The sequence below is a fragment of the Limanda limanda genome, chromosome 21, assembly GCF_963576545.1.
Source record: "Limanda limanda chromosome 21, fLimLim1.1, whole genome shotgun sequence".
Lineage (NCBI taxonomy): Eukaryota > Metazoa > Chordata > Actinopteri > Pleuronectiformes > Pleuronectidae > Limanda > Limanda limanda.
The window spans coordinates 3,861,552-3,883,546 of NC_083656.1; the positions used below are offsets into that span (position 1 = coordinate 3,861,552).

At 42.7% G+C, this 21,995-nt stretch overlaps 1 protein-coding gene across 2 annotated transcripts; it reads left to right on the plus strand.

The window, feature by feature from the left end:
• Positions 1 to 1,962: 1,962 nt before the first annotated feature.
• Positions 1,963 to 21,581, plus strand: rnf157 (ring finger protein 157). Of its 2 annotated transcripts, XM_061095243.1 has the most exons (19): positions 1,963 to 2,495; positions 6,368 to 6,486; positions 9,323 to 9,411; positions 9,974 to 10,123; positions 10,336 to 10,453; positions 10,598 to 10,664; positions 10,762 to 10,805; positions 11,005 to 11,052; positions 11,183 to 11,254; positions 11,358 to 11,517; positions 12,563 to 12,675; positions 12,785 to 13,017; positions 14,031 to 14,133; positions 14,267 to 14,375; positions 15,187 to 15,422; positions 15,532 to 15,594; positions 15,684 to 15,732; positions 17,686 to 17,796; positions 19,570 to 21,581. In XM_061095243.1, exons 1-19 carry the CDS (start codon positions 2,408 to 2,410, stop codon positions 19,716 to 19,718), a joined length of 2,121 nt encoding a protein of 706 aa, XP_060951226.1. In that variant the 5' UTR covers positions 1,963 to 2,407; the 3' UTR covers positions 19,719 to 21,581. The 2 variants fall into 2 exon arrangements, with proteins under 2 accessions (XP_060951226.1, XP_060951227.1); XM_061095244.1 differs by lacking the exon at positions 17,686 to 17,796.
• The last annotated feature ends 414 nt before the right edge of the window (positions 21,582 to 21,995 follow it).

Sequence of the window (21,995 nt, forward strand, 5' to 3'; positions counted from 1 at the left end):
CGGGGTCGAGGCTTCGAAGCGTGTGCCGAGGCTTGTGTTGATGACGTGTGTGGTGACGATCAAAGCCAATGGATCCCCCCCTCACATTTTGTGGACTTGGGACTTTATAATCAGAATCAGAATCAGAAGTATTTTATTGCCAAGTACGTTTACACATACAAGGAATTTGCTCTGGTTAATGGTGCATACAATGAACATAGAAACATAAAAACGCAATAAATACAACATACATAGGAGAGCAATAAAAAATAGGAAACCAGTATATATTTTCTCACTGTATACTTCTTATTTACTCACTTTTTATCAATATTTATACAAAGTAAAATTTATTTTGACATAAACATTTCTGAATAAAAATATATAAAAGATAAAAGATATAAAAAGTGAAGTAAAAACTGTAATGCTAAATGCAAAACAGTGTGTTTAATGCAAAATAATGCGTTTGTTTGCAAAAATAAAGAAACAGCCTGAAACCCAGCACTCTAGAAGGGTTATTTTTAAATAAAAATGAATAAAATTCAAATCACAACCCTCTGCCCAATTTGTTTCCACTTTCCCTTTTGACCCCGCCATTGTGTATCATAAAGACAGACACCATATTCATAAACTAATAATTTATGTATTGGCGTCACAAACATCCTTCATTCATTTATTCAATTCAACTACAGTCAACATGTAACAAGGTAGAGTAGTTTTATTTAATAAAGAAATTATTCTTTATTTCTCTGATCTTTCATTATTTCATTATGAGTTCTGCCATAAACGCCAGTCAGATTTACATTTAGCATCAGCTAACGTTATTGCGATTAAAAGGCTAAAACACCTGATGACGCCAAGTTACAACTGAAGATTATTATTTTTATTTTTTTATTATAACAACCAGTCTGACAGAGCTTCAATTATCCTGGTCTCTTTCTCCTCCTACCCCTTTCTCTCTCTTTGTCTTCTCTTGCCCATTTTCTCCGCTCACCCCAACCGGTTGAGGCACATTTATTTTTATTTAAAAAAATAAATCAGAAAGCTGCGAGTGAGATTAACATTGGCTCCCTGTCTGTCAAATAATTGACTTCAAAATCCTGTTGATTTTTAAAGCACTGAAGTATGTTTGTCCTGCTCGGCTGTGACTCCTCAGGTCTTCTGGAACAAGTCGGCTTCACATCCAGAGAAACTAAACATGGAGAAGCAAAGTTTAGATTCTTCAGAAAACCTGCAGATATGAGTTCTTATAAATCATGTGCCATGGCATTTAAATAAATAAAACAATTACTAATTTCTTAACTCTTTGTTTCTTCTTTATTTATTTGCTGGTTTTTTATTATGTTGTGGTGTTTTTTGTATTTTAATTCACTTGGAATTAAAGAGAGAGAGAGAGAGATAGAGAGAGAGTGTGTGTGGGAAAGAGGGCGAGATAGAGAGAGAGAGGGAGAAAGAGATAGACCGAGATAAAGGGGGTGTGTGAGAGAGACAGAGAGAGAGACAAAGAGAGAGGGAGAGAGAGGGAGAAAGAGAAAGAGAGGGGGGCGAGAGAGAGAGAGAGAGAGAGAGGGGGAGAGAGAGAGAGAGAGAGAGAGAGAGAGAGAGAGAGAGAGAGAGAGAGTGGGGGTTGGGAGAGAGAGAGAAAGACAGAGAGAGAGACGGAGAGAGAGAGAGGGGGGATAGAGAGAAAGACACAGAGAGAGAGAGGGGTATAGAGAGAGGAGGAGAGAGAGAGAGGGGGGGATAGAGAGAGAGGGATAGAGAGAGAGAGGGATATAGAGAGAGGGAGAGAGAGAGAGAGAGGAGGGGATAGAGGGAGAGGGAGAGAGAGGGGGGGATATATATATATATAGAGAGAGAGAGGGTGGGTACAGAGAGAGAGGGAGCAAGAGAGAGAGAGAGAGAGAGAGAGAGAAAGAGAGAGAGAGAGAGAGAGAGAGAGAGAGAGAGAGAGAGAAAGAGAGAGAGAGAGAGAGAGAGGGACAGACTGCGCAAAACCGTCGGTCCGGATTTGTGTGACGTCATGAGGAGCCTCTCTTGACAGGATCCAGAAAGGACGAACCAGCACCGGGAGAAAAAACACCGATCACCGGCAGGAAAACACACCGAGCACCGAGCTGCAGCGGCCCGGGCAGAGAGCTGTCGACCACCGCAGAGAACCGAAGCAGTCCGCGGGTTCTCACTCGGTTGTTCTAGTCGGTTAACGGTTGTTTTTTCCTGCCTCTAAAACCACCCGAGCAGCCGGAGAACCAGCGGCTGTTCCCCGAGGACGGTCGCTCCGATCCACTGCGGGGGGCAAGCAGCGGGACTCGACGGGGACAGGACATGGACCGGGCCGCACCGGGGGGATTACACCACACGGACTGAGGAGCAGAGGACAAAGGCTTCGTGTGGATGTCCCTGAGCCCGGGAGCTGCTCTTGAGACCGGAGATGGGAGCGCTAACGAGCCGGCAGAACATCGGCGTGGAGGAGGTGGACATCCCGTCCAGCTCCGTGTACCGTTACCCACCCAAATCCGGTAAGGCCCCGAACTGCTGGTCCCAATGGGGGGGGGGGGGGGGGCTGGGGTCCTCTCCAGGGCTCCAGGGGGGGTTAATGGAGCTAGAATGAATCTGAGGGGTTAACACTTAAAAGTACAACATGCATCATCATCTTCATCTTCATCATCTTCATCATCTTCTTCACACCTCTGGAGCTGTCAGGCCTGCAGGACATTTAAACGCCTTTCACCTGGAGGGGTACGTTAGTGTGGGGGGAGGCAGGGGAGGCAAATCACACAACAAGGAGGGATAAGAACATATGATGAGAAATAAGAAAACACAACAACATGTTAGAACACACAACATCTAAGAAAAAACAACGACATATAAGAGACCACAACGACAAATGAGAGAACACAACCTATAAGAGAACACAACCTATAAGAGAACACAACAGCAAATAGAAAAACACAACGACATATGAGAGAACACAACATATAAGAGAACACAACCTATAAGAGAACACAACAGTAAATAGAAAAACACAACAACATATGAGAGAACACAACATATGAGAGAACACAACACATGAGAGAACACAACAGCAAATAGGAGAACACAACGACATATGACATAACACAACATATGAGAGAACAGAACATGTGAGAGAACACAACGTATGAGAGAACACAACAAATGAGTCAACACAACCTATAAGAGAACACAAGAGAACACAACAGCAAATAGGAAAACACAACAGCATATGAGAATACACAACATATGAGAGAACACAACCCATGAGAGAACACGACACATGAGAGAACACAACATATGAGAGAACACAACAAATGAGAAAACACAACCTATAAGAGAACACAACAGCAAATAGGAAAACACAACGACATATGACATAACACAACATATGAGAGAACAGAACATGTGAGAGAACACAATCCATGAGAGAACACATCAGCAAATAAGAAAACACAATGATATATAAGATAATACAGCGACATGAAAACACAACCTATAAGAGAACACAACATATAAAAGAACACAACAGCAAATAGGAAAACACAACGACATATGAGAATACACAACATATGAGAGAACACAACCCATGAGAGAACACGACACATGAGAGAACACAACACCTGAGAGAACACAACATATGAGAGAACACAACTCATGAGAGAACACATCAGCAAATAAGAAAACACAATGATATAAGATAATACAGCGACATGAAAACACAACCTATAAGAGAACACAACATATAAAAGAACACAACAGCAAATAGGAAAACACAACGACATATGAGAATACACAACATATGAGAGAACACAACACATGAGAGAACACAACCCATGAGAGAACACAACCCATGAGAGAACACATCAGCAAATAAGAAAACACAATGATATATAATATGATACAGCGACATATGAGAGAACACAACATGTTAGACAACACAACAGCAAAGAAGAAAACACAATATATAAGAAAACAAAAACGGCAAATGAGAAAACACAACAACTAATAAGAAAACAGCACGACAAAGAAAACAAAACAGCAGATACAAAGCTACATATAAGAAAAATACAAATCTCAATCATCATTATTGTTTGTGTTGTTGTGATTTGTTGTTGTGATTTGCACTTCAGGGATTTCTGTATGTTTACCACTAAAAGCAACACATATGATCTTTTTATGTTCATATTTATACAAATCCTCTGGTGTCGTTGTGTGTCTGTGAGTTGTCGGCAGCTGGACTGGGTTCATGGTTTCACGGCCGCCACAATCTGTAGAATTAATAAGTGATGAAGGCTCCTAAAAAGGAGGAAAGTCTATTTATACATAATCTATCTTCCAAAGTGACACGATTTTTCAATTTAAATCAGTTTTTTTCACTTTGGGGAAAGACTGCTGCAGATGATTAATTCCATAATCCTTTCGTTTGAAGATTTTTTTTTTTTTATATACAAAATGACAAACATAATTAAAAAGGCCCGACATGATTTTCCAGAGCAGATGCTGAAATATTAAAATCGCCCCAAAAATCCAAATACATTCATCTCACAGTGAATAAGAGAGAAACTCATATCCCTGCTGTTTGCTTTGTGTACACACTGATTTATTCAAAAGTATTCCCTATAGATTATAAGATTAAATAAATGTTTTTGTTGTCATATTTTTACTTAAAAATCTAAGTAAAATCAAAAAATCAATAACCAGCCCAAGCCACTTTTCCCATTCAGGTCCCAGACGGTTCTTCAGCCCTTGAATTGACCCGTGTCTTTTATATTCGTCTTTTTATTGTTCCTCTATACGACAGGTTGTGATTGAAGCAGCTCCCTATTGCGGTTCAGCCCTAATCCAATATCACCGTATATGTACAGTCATATTTATTACTTTTCAATTCTGTCGAAAACAAAGACATAAAGTAAATGAAAACCTCGGACATAATGAGATCTGAACCAGCATAAGGGACAATAAATAACGTTTTATTGTGCGCAGACCCGAGGCTTTACACAGATATTACAATAACAACTTAGATTTATTGTGATGTTAAATATGGAAAAGAGATTTAAAGGGATGACACATTTGACGTGTTGCTGCCGTTATCACCCCCCCCCGAGCATGATTCAGCTGAATTAGAAGTGTGAAATCGTAATATAACAGTGTGCAGGAGAGGTGGTGGTGCTGGGAGGGAAGGTGGAGGCTGGTGGTGAAACCGATCCCTCAGCCCCACTTCCTGTCGGTGGGATCTGGTGACAGAGCCTCCATCCAGCTCGCCTCTCACACCTGCTGTAAATAATAATAAGGTAATGAAGAGAGAGAGAGGGACGGAGGGCGAGACGGAGCGGCGTCACTGGAGCTTTTTTAGGTCATGATTTGTGGTGTTATGGATTTTTTTTTTTCAGAGCATCCAGCGTCCTCCAGCGTTAGGAAGCATGAACCCAAACGAATCGTGATTCAGATCGGCGAATAGATGACCTGGCAGCAGAAACGTGACTTGACTGTCCAGCATGTATTTAAAGACTCCGAACCACCATTAGAGTCTTATGATATTATCCCAGCCTGTGATTAAAGGGCAGAACGTCTATTTAGTCTTGTTTGTCGTTGAATCTGAACTCTTGGTAAACAGGCCGACGAGCTCCGGGTCGAACAGTCTGTTCACATTCATCCGTCCTGTTCTGCTCCGGATGTTCCCGGAGGGTTTCAGTCCTCTGAGGATAAAGTCTCACAAGTTGTTGTCATTGGCACCTGAAAAATTTGAAGATCAGGCAAAAAGAATCAAGAGTATGAAACCTTGCAAACAAGAGAATAATATATATAGAGCACATACCTCCACCAAAGCACAACAGTTCACTTCAATTAAACAAACTGCAGCAAAGTGCAAAAAATAGATATCAGGCCCCTAAATTTGCCAGATTTCTTTCATCAAGATTCTTGGCAAATTTATGAAAATGTCCCATCTCACAGTGTTAGAGAAAAATTCGTGGATTCAATGTTTTATAAAAACAAGGATTTAATAAGGTTTTGCACAAGCCTGCAAATCTAACCTCAACCCATTATTTTTGGTTAGAAATATAAAATAGGATGCTGAAGTTCTGCAACGTGCTTTCTTTCTAAATATACACACAAATAACAGATCTGTCTAAAACACAGAATTCTCTAAGTAGTCTTTTAAACTCACAAGACCTAAATAAACAGTTTCAGATCTTGTTCTAACTTAATTTATTAACTAATAACTTAGTTTCAGAAATCTACGGAGAACAACCCTATGTATTGAGATCAGGTTTAAATACAGCAAATTATTCCCCCCTTGTATTTTTAAGCTGTTTTACCAGGAGATGTGATGTGAGTTTGCTGTGTTTTAACATCGAGTCTGCTTCTCTGTGTGCAGGAAGTTACTTCGCCAGCCACTTCATCATGGGGGGGGAGAAGTTTGACTCCACCCATCCGGAGGGATACCTGTTCGGGGAAAACACAGACCTCAACTTCCTGGGGACCAGACCTGTAGCGGTAGGTATTTGTTAAAGAAACAAACAGTCTCCCCACCCAGTGGTGGTCCTGGAGCACAAGTACATTCTGTCCAGGAGCTGCCAGCGTGTTGAAGGGACTGTTTGTAAAAATGAAAAGATGATGTTTTAAAACGTCCAAAACAAAAAGGTATTCAAGTTAGGATGAAACCGTAACGGCACCTTTTTTTGGGTGATCAGCTAAGTCAGTGATTCTTAAACTGTGTGGAGGCATAACCGCTCAGAGACACACAGGAGATCAGAGTTCGTTCACGTGAAGCTACCGGTCAGTGACAAACAAGAGACAGTGTTCAAAAACCAAGTTGAAAAGAAAGTACGATGAAACCTGTCTTGCTCTTGGATGCACAGTCAATGTGGTAGGACATGAGGAGAGACCAGTGTATATTTAATGTCTGAACACTCTATGAGACCAAACAAATTAGGAAGACACTGAGAAACATTACACCCCAGTCACATGCATGTGTTCTTTTTGGTTGAGCTTTATCATCTTTATAACAAAGTGTTTTTAATTGAATTAATTTTTTCTCTATTATTGAAAAAGTACAGACTGATGGAGGAATGTAGTGATAAATGTCACCAAAAGTACTTTAATTATGTTGAATTTAAGCGAAGTTATGGCACTATTTTTTTAAATAAGCGACAAATGTCACAAAAAATTGTTTGAAAAATGATATTTTTTAAACAACTTTTTGGCAGAAATTCCTGAAAGTAATGTGGATTTAATGTTCATGTGTATGTTATGTAAATACACATGTTAAACTTGGCCCATTTTGTTGGGTTGGGGGAGCGGGTAGGGCATGAAAAATATTTTAGACCCAAAGTGGGGCATGACAGAAAAAGTTTGAGAACGACTGACTGAGCTAAGTGATCAATAAAAAACAGCAGCTGCCTCTTTGTCATGTAACAGGATCGGTTACATTCCAGTGTCTCCAGCAGCAGCAACAGCAGCAGCAGCAATTAACAGGCTTTCACACTGTCACTGGTGGAAATTAGTTTCACTGTCTCAACCTGTCAAGCTAATTAAAAGTGAAATGACAAGTCTGTCGGCTTCCCGAGCAGAAACGTTGATAAGGGACGGTTCCTCCTCCGGCGGCTCGGCTCAGCCTAATCTCAAGCCTCAAGGTCAAACTAATGAGAGCTGCAGAGTTTGACAGAGAGCAAAGAGGAGGGAGTTAAAACCGTTTGACTGAGTGGAGCTGATATGGAGAAACTGGGCTCCATCTCTCCGTCCTAATCTCGGTCGTTCCACCGTTTCTGTCTAGACTGGGGCTAAAATTAGGAGTGCAGTTCTTCTCTTCCGATTATGTGGGTGTTTATAATCCTCCTGTGGACACAGAACTCAGCTGGCAACGGTGCTTCTGCCTTTTTTTTTTGTTTTTTTTTGTCAGAAGCTTTACCAGCATTAGAATGTTTTGTGGTTTCTGAGCAGATGGCGCTCTCTGGAATCATAAAACCCGACCGCAGTTGTTGTGTTCTCGGGCCTCCTGCGCTACTCGACAAATATGATAATGGACGGTGGCTATGTTTAGGGATTTTCAGACACTGCTGTCTGAAGCACAGGGATCTCCAAAATGGATTTTGAGTCATGCCAGTGGTTTGGCTTTGTTTGTTTTTCAGTTTGTCACGACTGAAATATCTCAATTCTTCAAATAGACTAATAATTAGTGGATTCCCGTGACAGTCGGTTCATTAATGACATTAAAAACACTTTTCTTTATTGACCCTTTGACAGTGAGAACATTCATGCCCCTCTCAGGATCAACTTTAATAACTTTGTGATCCCCCAACTTTTCATTAGGGTCAAACACGAAAAGCATTATGCTAATCCTCAGCTGCACATCAATGACATATTCTAATTCAGTTTTTCACTATTAGAAAAAGCCTTGTGGATTTTTAGTAAACAGTCTTAATATTTACATTTCAGCCTGAGACCGATTTGATAATATAAGACCCACTATGTTGCTGCTGAGTTTCCAATGAGAGGCTCTTTTCAGCATCTGCTCCTCCGTGTGTGAGTGTTTGTTTGTGTGGTTTACAGGCGCAACTCCCGCTGAGCCCAGATGTGTAATAATACTGAATATGGTGCCATTCACAGCCGCACAACCCCCCCGACACACACACACACACAGATGAGTGGTTGTAGTGTGGAGGTATCTGACCACTTCCTGCATGTTTCTCCTCCAGAGATCCTCAGAAACCACCTCGGCTCTCCCTTTACGCTCAGTCAGCAACTTCTGGCTTCAGACGCACAACTAGAAAAACTGTGCTGAGACGTGAACCACAGAAGTTGGCTCAGGTTTTCAAAGGTTCTGTGTCGAGTTTACAGCATTTTAATGTTGGATTTGAATCACTCAAGGTGGGGGGGGGAGGTGGCTGTCAGTGAGGAAAGCAGAAAGTATACTCGTCACAGACCTGTGAGTTGATATTATTAAATGCTGGTTAGATGCAGTGAAGCTCGACCATCTGGTTCTTTTTAACCGGATGGAAATAGACCTCGTCCGTTTGACCCTGGCCTTCGGAGTGTACTGTTTTACTCCTGCGGTCCCTTTGTGTGCAGAAATGTGCCGAACACAGTCTGAAGTGTCAGGCTCGTCCCTGGAACGGCTCCGTCGGCTCAGCACTTGTCAGCACGGATCTCTGCTGCTGCTGACAACACTTTTGTGTTAAGGTTAAACCCGGAGCAGCCGCGGTCATCTTGTAACCCTGAGTTCCCTGCGGCAAAGATAGGAATGTTGGTGCGGTTGAGGAAAGCTGAATACTGCTTTACTTTTTTTGTATTTTTACAACTGTTATTTTTGCTGTTGTGTCTTTGTTTTCAGTTCCCGTACGCAGCCCCCCCACCTCAGGAACCAGTGAAGACGTTACGAAGCCTTATAAACATCCGGAAAGACACTCTGCGGCTCGTACGGTATGAGCACCTCCATCCACCTAAACACACACGCCCCATTTCACCACTGCTGTCTAATTTTATACCCACTGAGTTATTTATAGGGAATAGGCCACAACATATAATTAAATGAATAGTGTCGTAAAAATCCTAACCCAGGCATAAGCTAATTATACAAGTCAAGCTTATAACAGAAGCACTAAATACCCCTTCTCCTTGGAAATGGGACAAACACACACTCCGAACATATGAACACAATTTATTCACGTCTCAAACATCCAGTTCTTTTCTCTATTATATATCTATTGAGAGATAGATATATATTTAGATGTATATATATTTATATTTTGATATTCTATTTCATTGTTATTCTATTTTCTTCTTTTTTATTCTATTTTATACTTTTTCTATTTTTATTTGATTTTTTTGGGTTGAAATTACTGAGCATTGCTTAAAGAGAGTGTGTGACCCAAGCATTTCATTGACAGTGACTACTTCATCTTATCTCTGTTCATTTGACAATAAAAAATCTTGAATCTTGAATCTTGAATCTACTTATAAAAACCTTCTCCTTCTCCCGTAGGTGCAGCGAGGACCTGAAGCTGCCGGGTGACGAGGAGACGGCGAAGAACAGGGCGTGCTACAACGTGGAGTTCACCTTCGACGCTGACACACAGGTCGCCATCACCATCTACTACCAGGCCATAGAGGAGTTTCACAATGGAGTGCCAGTGTAAGTGTGTTTCCGCCTGTATGGATTTTTGATTGTATTGAATTTGGGAAGAGCAGCATCTGCTACCATTAGTCTTTTTTGATCATAGAAATGGAAAAAGAGGCTTGTGTGGAAGAGAAGGTTCCATAGATATTCCTGCAGGCCCACATGGTCTTATCATCTTTATATTCTACATTGATTTGCTGTGTGTGTGTCTGTGTGTGTGTGTGTAGTTACCTGCCCCAGGACAGCTCTCTGCAGTCTGAGACCGTGCACTTCAAGAGGGGAGTTTGCCAGCAGTTCTGTCTGCCCTCACACACGGTCAACCTCAGCGAATGGGCCGACGAGGAGGTAAGTGTGTGTGTGTGTTTGTGTGTGTGTGTGTGGGCTCTGTAATGACGTCTGTACGAGCCTGAGCTGCACACTGGTTAATACACACGGACACACATATCTCTACTGGGTTAATGTCCCCGTCTCTCTGTGATTCCTCCTCAGCTGCTGTTTGATATTGACAAGGAGGTTTTCCCCATGGTGGTGCAGGCGGTCGTGGACGAGGGAGACGGTGAGTTAACACGTGTTTGTCTCACTGATGATCTGATGTGAAAGCATGGCTGCAGAGTATCAAACAAACCTGTGTCCGCTGCTTGTGATCTCTGCAGAACATTTGGGACACTCACACATTCTCCTGGCTACATTTGAGAAGGTAAGAAGGTGGTTTCAGAGTAAAAGCCTGAGAGAAACTGTGGCAGGAATTTGCTGCTGTGCAGATGTTGCAATGGTTCTTAGATAAAGTGTTTTTTTAAGTGACTTTTCCAGCTAAAATTCCAAACATTTGCTGGAAGCAGCTTCTAAAATATGTTTTTTTTCTGCTTTTCTTGAGCAACTGTTATTTTCTTTGGCAGCACATGGACGGGAGCTACTGTGTGAAGCCTCTGAAGCAGAAACAAGTGGTGAGTTCACCTGTTTTACTTCTCTCTCTCCTTCTTTCATCCCTTTGTGCAACGTTTTTGTTTTGTTTTATGCTTTTCAAAGACAAAGAAAGAGCAAGTCTTCATTTCCCTGCTGCCTTTTTCCCCTTAGGTGGATGGAGTAAGTTATCTGCTGCAGGAGATCTATGGGATAGAGAACAAATACAACAGCCAAGAATCAAAGGTAAACTGCAGATGACACGAGAGATTTTTCTGTCTGAGCAACATGTGTCTGTGTTTGAAAAATCCTCTTTCTTCTCAACATTGAAATGTTTCTTCATCTCCAGGTTGCCGATGATGAGATCAGTGACAACAGCGCGGAGTGTGTTGTGTGTTTGTCGGACGTGCGAGACACACTCATCCTGCCGTGCAGACACCTGTGTCTCTGCAACGCCTGTGCCGACACGCTGCGCTACCAGGCCAACTGCTGCCCCATCTGCAGACTGCGTGAGTTCCAGCTGTTTCAGATGTGCTCTTCAAATAAGAACCACTAAAGCTGATTAAAAGCTGCTGCACAACGTGCCGCTTTGTTTAAAATGCACATTTCCTTTAGGGCAGAAATGGCAGAGCTCTGTGTTCCAATCAGAAATAAGATAATTGTGAGGCAGCAATTACGGTTATTTAGATTTTCCAACCCGTTTACAACAACTTAACAGAAGAACAAATTGCAGATTTCGATCCCATGCAATATTTATGTAAACGCGTTCCCGTACAGACGCTCGAAATATGGGAAGAGGTAATGGAAATTTTAAATCAATAGCCAACGGATTTATTGCCGCTGAGTGACCACTGCAGCAGAGGAATCAGAGCCTGAAAGTTAGTGTCTGGGGAAAAAGCAAAACCTGCGTCATGCTTTGAGCGGATTGGGGAAAGAGAGAGAGAGAGAGAGAGAGATAGAGAGAGAGAGACTGCACTAGAGATGAAGAGAGAGAGAGAGAGAGACAGATAGATAGAGAGAGGAAGGAAAACTACAGGATGCATCACAGAGCAACTTTACTGGAGCTTTACTCTCAGGATTGCAACTGAATGGAAAATTAATATTTATATATTTTTCCATCTCACAGTTGTCTCATGCATTTCCCCCCCATACATTATAATTCAATATGACTGCCGCAGCCATGTTTATTTACTAAGATGGTTTTTTAAAATCATTTTCTAATTTGTTTGAAGCAATAATACAATAGTACAATAATACGATACAAGAATTTCTTGTTTTTATTGGTCTGACAACAACTGGCTATTATTAACTGATATTCTACTCACATGCAGTCTTCATGTATATTTGCTGTTTTAGTGAATATGTGACTGCATTGAGGAATTCCTTTAGTTTTTAAAACTGATGAAAATAAATTGAGTCTTGAGTTTCCTCTCTGTCTTTTTGTATTAATTGTATTTTGTGTGTTGAAATCAGTTTTTCTCCTGAGGTTTAAATGTGAGTGGCAGTACAATTATTTATATATATATGTTTTTTAATTTATTTTTGTATTAACAGCGTTCAGAGCTCTGCTGCAGATCCGAGCCATGAGGAAGAAACTCAGTCCCCTGTCCCCCAGCAGCTTTAACCCCGTCATCACGTCACAGACCTCGGACTCGGAAGAACACTCGGTGAGACAGAGCTGACAACAAATCACAACAAACAAAATTAAATATTTAAAAAATGATCGTCCACCACCCGGCGGAGCTCACATCCCCAGTGTCCTCTTCTCGTGTGCAGGCGTCGGAGCACATCCCTCCAGGCTACGAGGTGGTGTCTCTCCTGGAGGCGTTGAACGGGCCCCTCAGCACCTCCTCGGTGGCTCCTCCTCCTCTCAACTCTGGCCCCAGCCACGTCTCTGGAGCGCTGCCTCCGTACAGCAGTGAGCCGCACGCCACCCCGGCCCGCTCCATCTCCCCTCTGGACCACTCCAACTCCAGCCAGGGTCTCAAGCTCAAGAAGAGTGGTTCAAAGTGAGTCTGCGTCTCAGGCCTCGGCCACATCAAAGTTTAATGCATCAAAGTTAATAGGGACCTGATACTTTACTTGAATATTTTAAGCCAATTTGAAATTTTGATTCCCTTAGTGTTCTCAAGATTCATATTTAGGTTTTTGACCAATGTAAGTTTTAAATACAAAAATACCGAGGCATTTTACAGTACTGCTAATTATAGATAGATAGATTGATACATAGATAGATAGATAGATAGATAGATAGATAGATAGATAGATAGATAGATAGATAGATAGATAGATAGATAGATAGATAGATAGATAGATAGATAGATAGATAGATAGATAGATAGATAGATAGATAGATAGATAGATAGATAGATAGATAGATAGATTATTTTATTCATCCCCGAAGGGAAATTAAGTCGTCATAGCAGCCGGTATATTTGAATACAATAAAATACAAAACAATAGAATAAAATAAAAAATATTGAGGTAGAAAGAATAAAAACAGAAACACAAGATAAATAGGTAGATAAGGTGCAGTGGCAAGATGAAGGTAATAGTACTGATGATATGATGGTAATGTTATTGTTACACAGTATATAAAAATAGTACTACTAAAATAGCTATATATTGTATATAATACAACATAATATTTATATGATAGTAATTATACCAATATAATAGCAGCAACAGTATATATAATAATAATAGTAAATATAATAATTATAACATGTACACATGTATAAATATGTGTATATAGACTTATATATACAAAGAATATACAGAGAGTATGATATAATATGATATGATATATAGTAGAGGTATAAATATAAGTATTTGACTATACAATAGATAATATAATATACTATGAGTGTAAGAATATGTAGACAGAGTGTGCAAAAGACAATATTATTCTTATTATGACCACGTTGTATTTATTCTCCCTCTCTGTTATTTCAGTGTTTACTTCATACCAGTACATCGAACCCACTCCAGTTATTTTCATCCATTGCTTTATGTGTTTCAGGTCACTTTCCCAGACTTCCTCTGTGCTTCCCGAGGAGGAGGACGAGAAGTCTTGCAGTGAATCGGAGGCCTGTCGCCACAAACTGGCTGTGAACCAGCAGGAGGTTTGTGTGCCTGCATGTTTTCCTTCATGTCAGTGTCAGATATCTGTGTATGTGTTTGTGTGTGAGGAATAAGTGTGGCGTCTCTCTCTCCCTGTCTCCCTCTCTTCCTGCTAATGCTTCTCTTGTGTTACAGTGTGGAGTGACTCCAGACAGCGAGAACCTGACTCTGTCCTCGTCTGGAGCCATCGACCAGTCGTCCTGCACTGGAACTCCGCTCTCATCCACCATCACCTCTCCTGAAGGTACACACACACACACAATCCAGTTCTCTGACGGGATGTAGGCCCTTAGTCTGAGTGTAGCAGCTCAATGTCCACCCCAACCCCAACCTAAACCTCACACACTAACCTGAATCTTAAAACCATATCTCGACCTTCAAACATGTCTTTTAAGCAGCATGGTTCGGCTAAAATGTCCAAAAACGACCAGACCTGTGATAAATGCTTTGTTGACTTGTTTACAATGTTCAAACCCAGAGAAATCTATCTTGGTCTTTTGTTCCTCTAGAGGCTGAAGTTCTATATTGCTCGTTTAACTTTGACTCTGACTTTTTAGTTTGGTCCATGTCCCATCTACTTACATGGAGGAGGCAGGGCTTATGAGGTATACTGCAGCCAGCCACCAGGGGGTGATCAAGTCACTTTGCCTTCACTTTTTGCTTCTTTTGATACAGTCTGTGCTTCCCAGGTGCTGGTTGTCGGCTTTTTCGAGGCATTGAACAGAACCAGGCTAGCGGTTTCCCCCTGCTGCCAGTCTTTATGCTAAGCTAAGCTAATCAACCTCCAGGCTGTAGCCTCGATATGTTTTGCACGTACATGAAACGTCTATTTCCCTAAATCTGGAACAATTTCTTTTAATATTACACAATAAAAATATATTTTTAACATAATATGCATTTGCTACTATCCAACAGAAAGTAATGTATATACGGCTGTTGGTAATTTCACGAGATTAGGGATCGATGTATTCTTTTAAATGATGGAAACCAAAGAAAAATAAACGATCCGACCCCCCCGAGCCCGAGCGTGATGTGTGTCTCCGTCTGTCTGTCAGACCCAGTGAGCAGCAGCCTGGCCCAGTCAGTGATGTCCATGGCCTCGTCGCACTCGCAGCACTCCCACATCAGCACTGACACCATGTCCTCCATGTCAGGGTCCTACCTGGCCGGGGCCGAAGGCGAGCCCGGGGGGGAGGAGGAGGAGGAGGAGGAGGAGGAAGGAGGCACCGCGGAGGGCGAGGAGAACCAGGACATCCCCATGCAGAGGAGAGGGCCGTCGCAGCAGGACGCGGTGAGGACAGACAAACTCTCTGCAGCATCCTGTAAATTAACACACAAGTGAGTCTCTTCATCACTGGAGTTTCCTCCTCCTCTTCTTCTTCTTCTTTTCTTTCAATCAGGAGTTTTCCAAACAGCCAAAGGAACAAAACTACTCCCAGGCTGTCGAGGAGCAGGACTCAGAGGTGATTACACAATACTGACATCTGCATTAATGCTCATCATTTTCATGCGGAACTTTCTAATCAGTTTTTTTGCATTTTTTTTTCTTCAGGGAAATGACGTGACAGAAGAGGACTGCTCCTCCCCATCAAATGGGAAAGGTAACCATGGCGACCAACCCTCCCCCTTCACCCTTGACCCTGCACCTCCCCTCTGTATCTGTTGCACCCACTGGCCGTGTGAAAAATAAATAACCCCTCCTCATACAAAACTAAACCCTATGGACCGTGTGGTTGTAGCCATGACTGAGTGATGACATCCATTTTAAAACCCGTGTCAGACACTGTCCTCTAGATGGGGCTGTCCCTTTGGAAATGCACGTAATACTGGCTGAAACCACCAGGGGCTGCAGCCTCTTAATTCCAGTGAAAGGCTTCTCGGGCAGTGTGTGTGCAATAGAACCTTTTACTACTTTGCAGTGAGGCCTAAGTCTCCCTGTGTTGTTTAGAAGAGGTCCTGCTGCACTTGCATGATTTGCACGTTGTGTGTGTCCAGTGTGTGTGTTTGTGTGTCTGCTGTGCGTGTATGACGTGTGTCGTTTAGCACGGCAGTCTGCTGCTTTAACTTATTCATCATGAAGCTTCTTCGTGCTCCATCCGCACTGCTGCTGCTGCTGATGTGCCTACGAGTGTGTGTGTGTGTGTGTGTGTGTGTGTGTGTGTGTGTCTGTGTGTGTCTGTGTGTGTAAGTGTGTGTGTGAAGCAAACGCATTGTCACTTTCCATTAGACACCAGTTTAAAAACGTATATGAGTGAATTAGTTTCTCTGTTGAGTGCGTGTGTGTGTGTGTGTGTTCTGACACCTCGGGCCAGACTGAAACAATCTCTGTGTTCCTGTGTGTTGCTGTGAACGACCTCTTAGTTCTTCAGGAGACGAGCGGACCCCCGTGCGGCCTCACGCTGCGAACATGTAGTGAAACACTTTGTGTAGACGACTGTAGGATGTTGGTTTGCACGCTCGTGTGTAGCATCTGCACCGGCGCTGCCAGACAGCTTCTGTATGTGCCCTGTCTGTGTCTCTGTGCTGAGCTGCCAATCATTCAGTCATCTGTCAGGTCCTCCTCATTAGTTCCACACACACACACACACACACACACACACACACACACACACACACGTACAACCGCACACACACATTCTTGCTGCGGGCATGAGGCACTTACACATGTTCAACCTGTCACTGTGTGTCCACTGGCCATGCTGGAACAAGCAGAAAAACGTGAATCTGTGGTGTTAATTTGTCTCAAACCAGACACCAAATATATGATCATCATATTCCCAGATTCCTAGAACATATTTATTTCAGTTTCTTTACTAACAAATGTATTTGAACTTTTATAATGGTCTGTTTCCCTCTGTGTTGGAACAATTTAGTCGCTGATTTCAACAAAAATCGGTTAGAAAATTCCAAAGTTCACCTGTAGACGTTTTTCAGTCCATTCATCCGTCTGCTGCCATGGCAACTCCAGGTGTTTAATGATTAATTAATTCGATTATTACGATTAATGGCTGAGAAGTACTAACTAGATTATTTGCGAATACCTGATCATAATTCCTGGCACATGCTTTGACTTCTGTCGCTGTCCAACAGGTATTAAATTACAACAGTAACGTTCACGTCACTCTCTCTGTTGATCCTTCACGAGTTTGATTATTTGAACTTTACACGCTCTCCACGTTCACTCCCTTGTCTGCTGTCTCCTCCAGTTTGAGAAGATTCTATATTTCTTATCAAGGAACAAAAGCTCCTTCTCTCTTTGTCTCCACATCAACAAACAGGAATCCGTCCTGCTCCCGACTCTCAGTGGTTCTGATGTCATCGACTCAAACTCCCGTTGAACCTCAGTTTATTTAAACTCACACAGATCAACTGCAGAAAAACATCATCAGTTATTATTTGACCCGTTCCAGCATGGCCGACCTCCCCCCCATCCACCTCAGACCCCCTCCCCCCCCTCGCTCCCTCAACCCGCCTGCCCCCACTCCTCACCTTCCTCCTCCTCCTCCTCCCGCTGTGCCTGGCTGCTCTTGTTTGACCTTTGCCCTCGCTTGCAGGTGGGCGGAGCAGGTGTCCAGAGTTGGCCAATAACAATCAGGGCGTCGCCCTCTGTGACACGCCCTCTTTGGGGCTGGATAATGAGCAGGCTCCCAACAGCCGATTCGCCGGTGAGTGGCAACCTCTCGAACATGGACAGATGAGGACTTAGGGAGGAGGGGGGGGTGCATGAGTCCGAAGAATCAAGGATTTCTGACACGTTAGTTTTCAAGGCCAACGAGCTCATTGGAGTTAAAGTGAGAAACCAGAGAGGAGGCTTTGCCCGGCATGAAGATCTGGAGCCGTCCTTCTTCTCTTCATCCCTCCCCTTCGGTGTTGTGGTGCTTCATCGCATTCTCAGAACCGGTTAGCTGTGCACCGTCTCCCTCCTCTCCCTCTGAGCCGAAGCCCTGGTGTGTGTTTGTGTGTGAGTGCATCTTATTGTGTGTGTGTGTGTGTGTTTGCATGCTGTGTTTCCTGTGTGTGTGTGTGTGAGAGAAAGAGTCTTGTCCATCCCAGAGTTCATGTTCAGCGTCTGCCAGCTCTCGAGCCGCTTTGCCAAACATCTGCTCCTCATTCTTACGTCCTGCCATCTTCCCTCCTGCCCCCCCCCCCCCCCCCACACTCCTCCTCCTGCTTCTCCACACTGGGTGCGTTGCTGTGATGGGAGCTAAAGGTCTCCATTTGACTTCACAGCATTCTTTTATGTAGAGGTTATTTAACCCTCTGGGGTCCAGGATGAATATGGGATCTTTTTTTTTTCGAGCCAACTTTTCATGCATTCATATTTGTCTTTGTGCATCTTTTGAACCACAGATATTGTAACGTTTCATCAAGGTAAAGAAAATGTTAAAACAGCCACGATTAAAAATGCCATAATCACTCAAAATATTTAATAAAGCAGCCCAATATTTAAAAATATATTGTTTTACTATTCCTACATACCAATGAAACACAGAAATAAAATGTTAGAAGTATAATACAGTATTTACATCATTCAAATTCTGCCCTTTCTATATAAAATTTTGCATTTAAATCATTTTACTTTCATATCATATAATAATCATACTTTCCTACTTAATGAAAGAAGACTCCAGAGGGTTAATTTAATGTAACTTGACTAAATTCGGGTTCAGACTTTCTTCCCATCCCTGCTTAAGAAGCTTTCCTCTGTTAAAACCTCTGATTTCCCGTCATTTCCTTGAATCTGTTTCACCTCTTTGCTGTTTTACGGTGGATGTTTTTCTCTCTGTGTCTCGTAAAAGTGTTCTGTTATCTCTGTTTCTCTCCCTTTTTTTCCCTTCCTGTCATTCTTCACATGTTCTGCCGTCTTTTCCCGGATCTCCTCCTTTCCTCTGTCTCTTCTCCTTCTCTCGCCTTCTATCGGACGGACAGATGAGGAGTCGTGCCCAGTGCACATTGAGGACTAGGTATGGAGTTACGGTCGGATTGTAGATCAGACACCAGGGTCACAAACTGTACGTCTTTTATCATAACTCATGGTAGCTGCTTATCATCAGTTGTACAAGTACCAAGTATAGAATTCAGTAATCAAATATCTTTAAGAACGCGATGCTGACGTTTTAAAGTGATTAATTGGTTATTCAATGCTTTAAAAACGTGGAGAAACATCATGATTGGCAGTGGGTCCATTCCCCCGATCGTGAATCCTCAGACTCTGGCTCCAAAAGACGTCATCAGCGCAACTTGGCAGCGTTCGTATCCGCAATATTTTGGAATCAGGAAGTGGAGACACATCGTCCATGTTTCTTTACAGTCGCTGGTTCAGCCTGGTCGCAGTGGATTACCATGAAATAGAAGCTTTGATTAAAAAAAATTCTGAATTGTTTCCTCCTCTTCCTCACTCATCTCTCTCTCTGTCTCTGTGTTCTCCTCTCGCTCAGATCTGATGTACCTCGGGGGCTACAGGCCTGTTTTGGAGCCCCTCCCCCACCACTCCTCCACCAGCAACATCAACCTGGAGGAGCAGGGGGCCGACAACAGGGACGGCCAGAGTCCGAAACACCCCCGCCGCGGACCCCTCATCGTGTAACACGCTCCCACACACAAAGTACACCGAGACTGAACCCAATCCATCCAGACGTCTTACCCTGTCGTAGTGCTGCATAGCTGGATACTGTCCTCGCTGAACAGGGAAACAACCCCCCCCCCCGACACACACACACACTTTTCGGAACATCTGATTGTCGTGAAACCCGTCCTGAGTGGAAAGACGAGGGAAGAGGAACAAACAGCATCACCTCTCCACTGAACGCTTTACTCTCACAAAGTTTCCTTTCCCTTATTATTTTTTTTGTCAGTGACCGAACGTCTAGATGATCCCACCGCGACATTATTATTTATTACTTGTAGGTGTAACCAATGAGTGCTCTGTATCGTGACACTATCTTTAGAAACATACATGCTGCTCGTCCCCTCTCCTCTCTCTCCTCTCCTTTCCGCTCCTCTCCTCTCCTCTCCATTCCTCTCCTCTCTAATACCAGCCAAACAGTCAGGGGCTACTGTGATCGGCAATCGGATTTATTACTAAACTTCTTCTTCTTCTCTGTTATAAACTGTGCGTTGAATGAGTGTTTGGACACTATATAAAAGTCAGCTCACACCAGACGACCTTACGTTACCACAGCAAACTGAAAACGCCCGGACCCCTCTCCTCGGATCAGGGGGGCTCCAGGCTCGACTTCGCATGCAGCTCCCCACGGCTGCTGATTTTCTTCACCTCTCCAGCCACCATGAATTCAAAAACACCATAACCAATTGCTGAATGTGAATCCAGAAACTCTCGGACTTGAGATGAGCAGAGAAAGACACGTCTGGCAGAATGTAACACGTGGAAGAAGAGGAATGTACGTGACGTCCCGATCGTCACCTGAACTGGAATTAAACACAAACTGTGAACCTTCGAAGTGGTTCTTTAAAAAACACACCCCCCGCGCCGCCCTCTCCTTCTGAAGCTACGCGTTAGCATGTCCGCTTTTTCTTTCAACTGGAAATCAACAAGTACCACCAAGCAATAAAGATGCCCAAGCTGCATCTCTTCCTTTCCCCTCCGCAGGAGGACGCTCACTCACAGTCAAAGACAGAAACTGTGTTTGCACTGGACTCTTCTATCAAATACAGACATTCATACGTGTTTAAATGTCCTTTTTTATTTTAAATTTTAAAGGGATTGATTGTGAGGAGTAACAACAGTGGGGAGTGGAGCCACACTGGTCAGCTGGTATTTAGTTTTCTTGTGATCATCACCCCCCGACGAACCCTCTTTACTTCTCATCCGTGAAGCTTTTAGTTGTTTCGGTTTTGTATAACTTTTAATGTATAGCTCACCTGTTGTTGTTGTTCTCCCGTTTCTGTGTTTTTAAGTTGTTGCAGAACACTGTGTTGTTTATTGGAATGTGGATGAAAACATGTGAAGCATTTGTTAAGGTTTACACACTCGCACACACACAAACACACACACACACACATGATTTTACAAATAACTGAAAAGGGACGATATCGACATTTAATGCATTATTAGCTGTTTCCTAGACGACACACGTTGCGGTGCATGAGGCGATAGTAGAGTAAGCATGTTAGTCTAGGTCGGCCTGCACCCCCTCCTGTAGAATCCTGATGGGTCACTGCACACACAGCCGTCTCATGTCCTTCTGCAGTGTTAACTAATCGGTCGCTGGCTCCTTCTTCCCTTGACCGAACCGTCAAGGTCAAGACCTCTGCACTATTATATCCAAGCTGCAAACAGTCACGTGATTACAGCCGTCCCCTCCGGCACCGGTTGCAGTGTGACAGCAAAGGAACGGGTTCTAAATCTGCAAGACTCCACTTTTTCTAGAACCAAGAGTTAAAAAGGTCCAAGAAAACATCAAACAAACAATAAAGATTTTGCAACTAACCCGTCACTGAGTGATTTGTGTGAATTGGTGAAATTGAATGATGAATAAAACGCTGCCCTGAGATGTTTCCCAACATGATCAGCTTTCAACATTATATCTCATGTCTGCTTTAAGGGGATTTCTTCAAATTTTGACTGGGTGTCACTTGGACTCAACGATGAACTGATGATATTTCACTGGTCAAAGGCCACAAGACCTCATATGAGTCTGGAAATCTTTTTTTTTACACATTGTTGGTGGAGGTTTATAACAGCAGGGTGGCAATGCAAGTTTTATTATAATTTCTTAGCAATAACCCAATGTTAATCAGGCAGTAAGTAGGTGTTCCAATAATATTCAGTTTATAAATCAATAGATTAATTCTCTTAAGAAGTGAGAAGTAGCCAAACCTGGATACTCATCTTAAAAGGTTT

What these genes read in the sequence shown, in the direction of transcription:
- rnf157 (XM_061095243.1), top strand. Translation starts at nt 2,408, where the DNA reads ATGGGAGCGCTAACGAGCCGGCAGAACATCGGCGTGGAGGAGGTGGAC. An exon ending in CTCTGAAGCAGAAACAAGTG is followed by an intron (nt 11,053 to 11,182) that starts GTGAGTTCACCT and finishes TTTTCCCCTTAG; the next exon opens with GTGGATGGAGTAAGTTATCT. An exon ending in TCCCAACAGCCGATTCGCCG is followed by an intron (nt 17,797 to 19,569) that starts GTGAGTGGCAAC and finishes CCTCTCGCTCAG; the next exon opens with ATCTGATGTACCTCGGGGGC.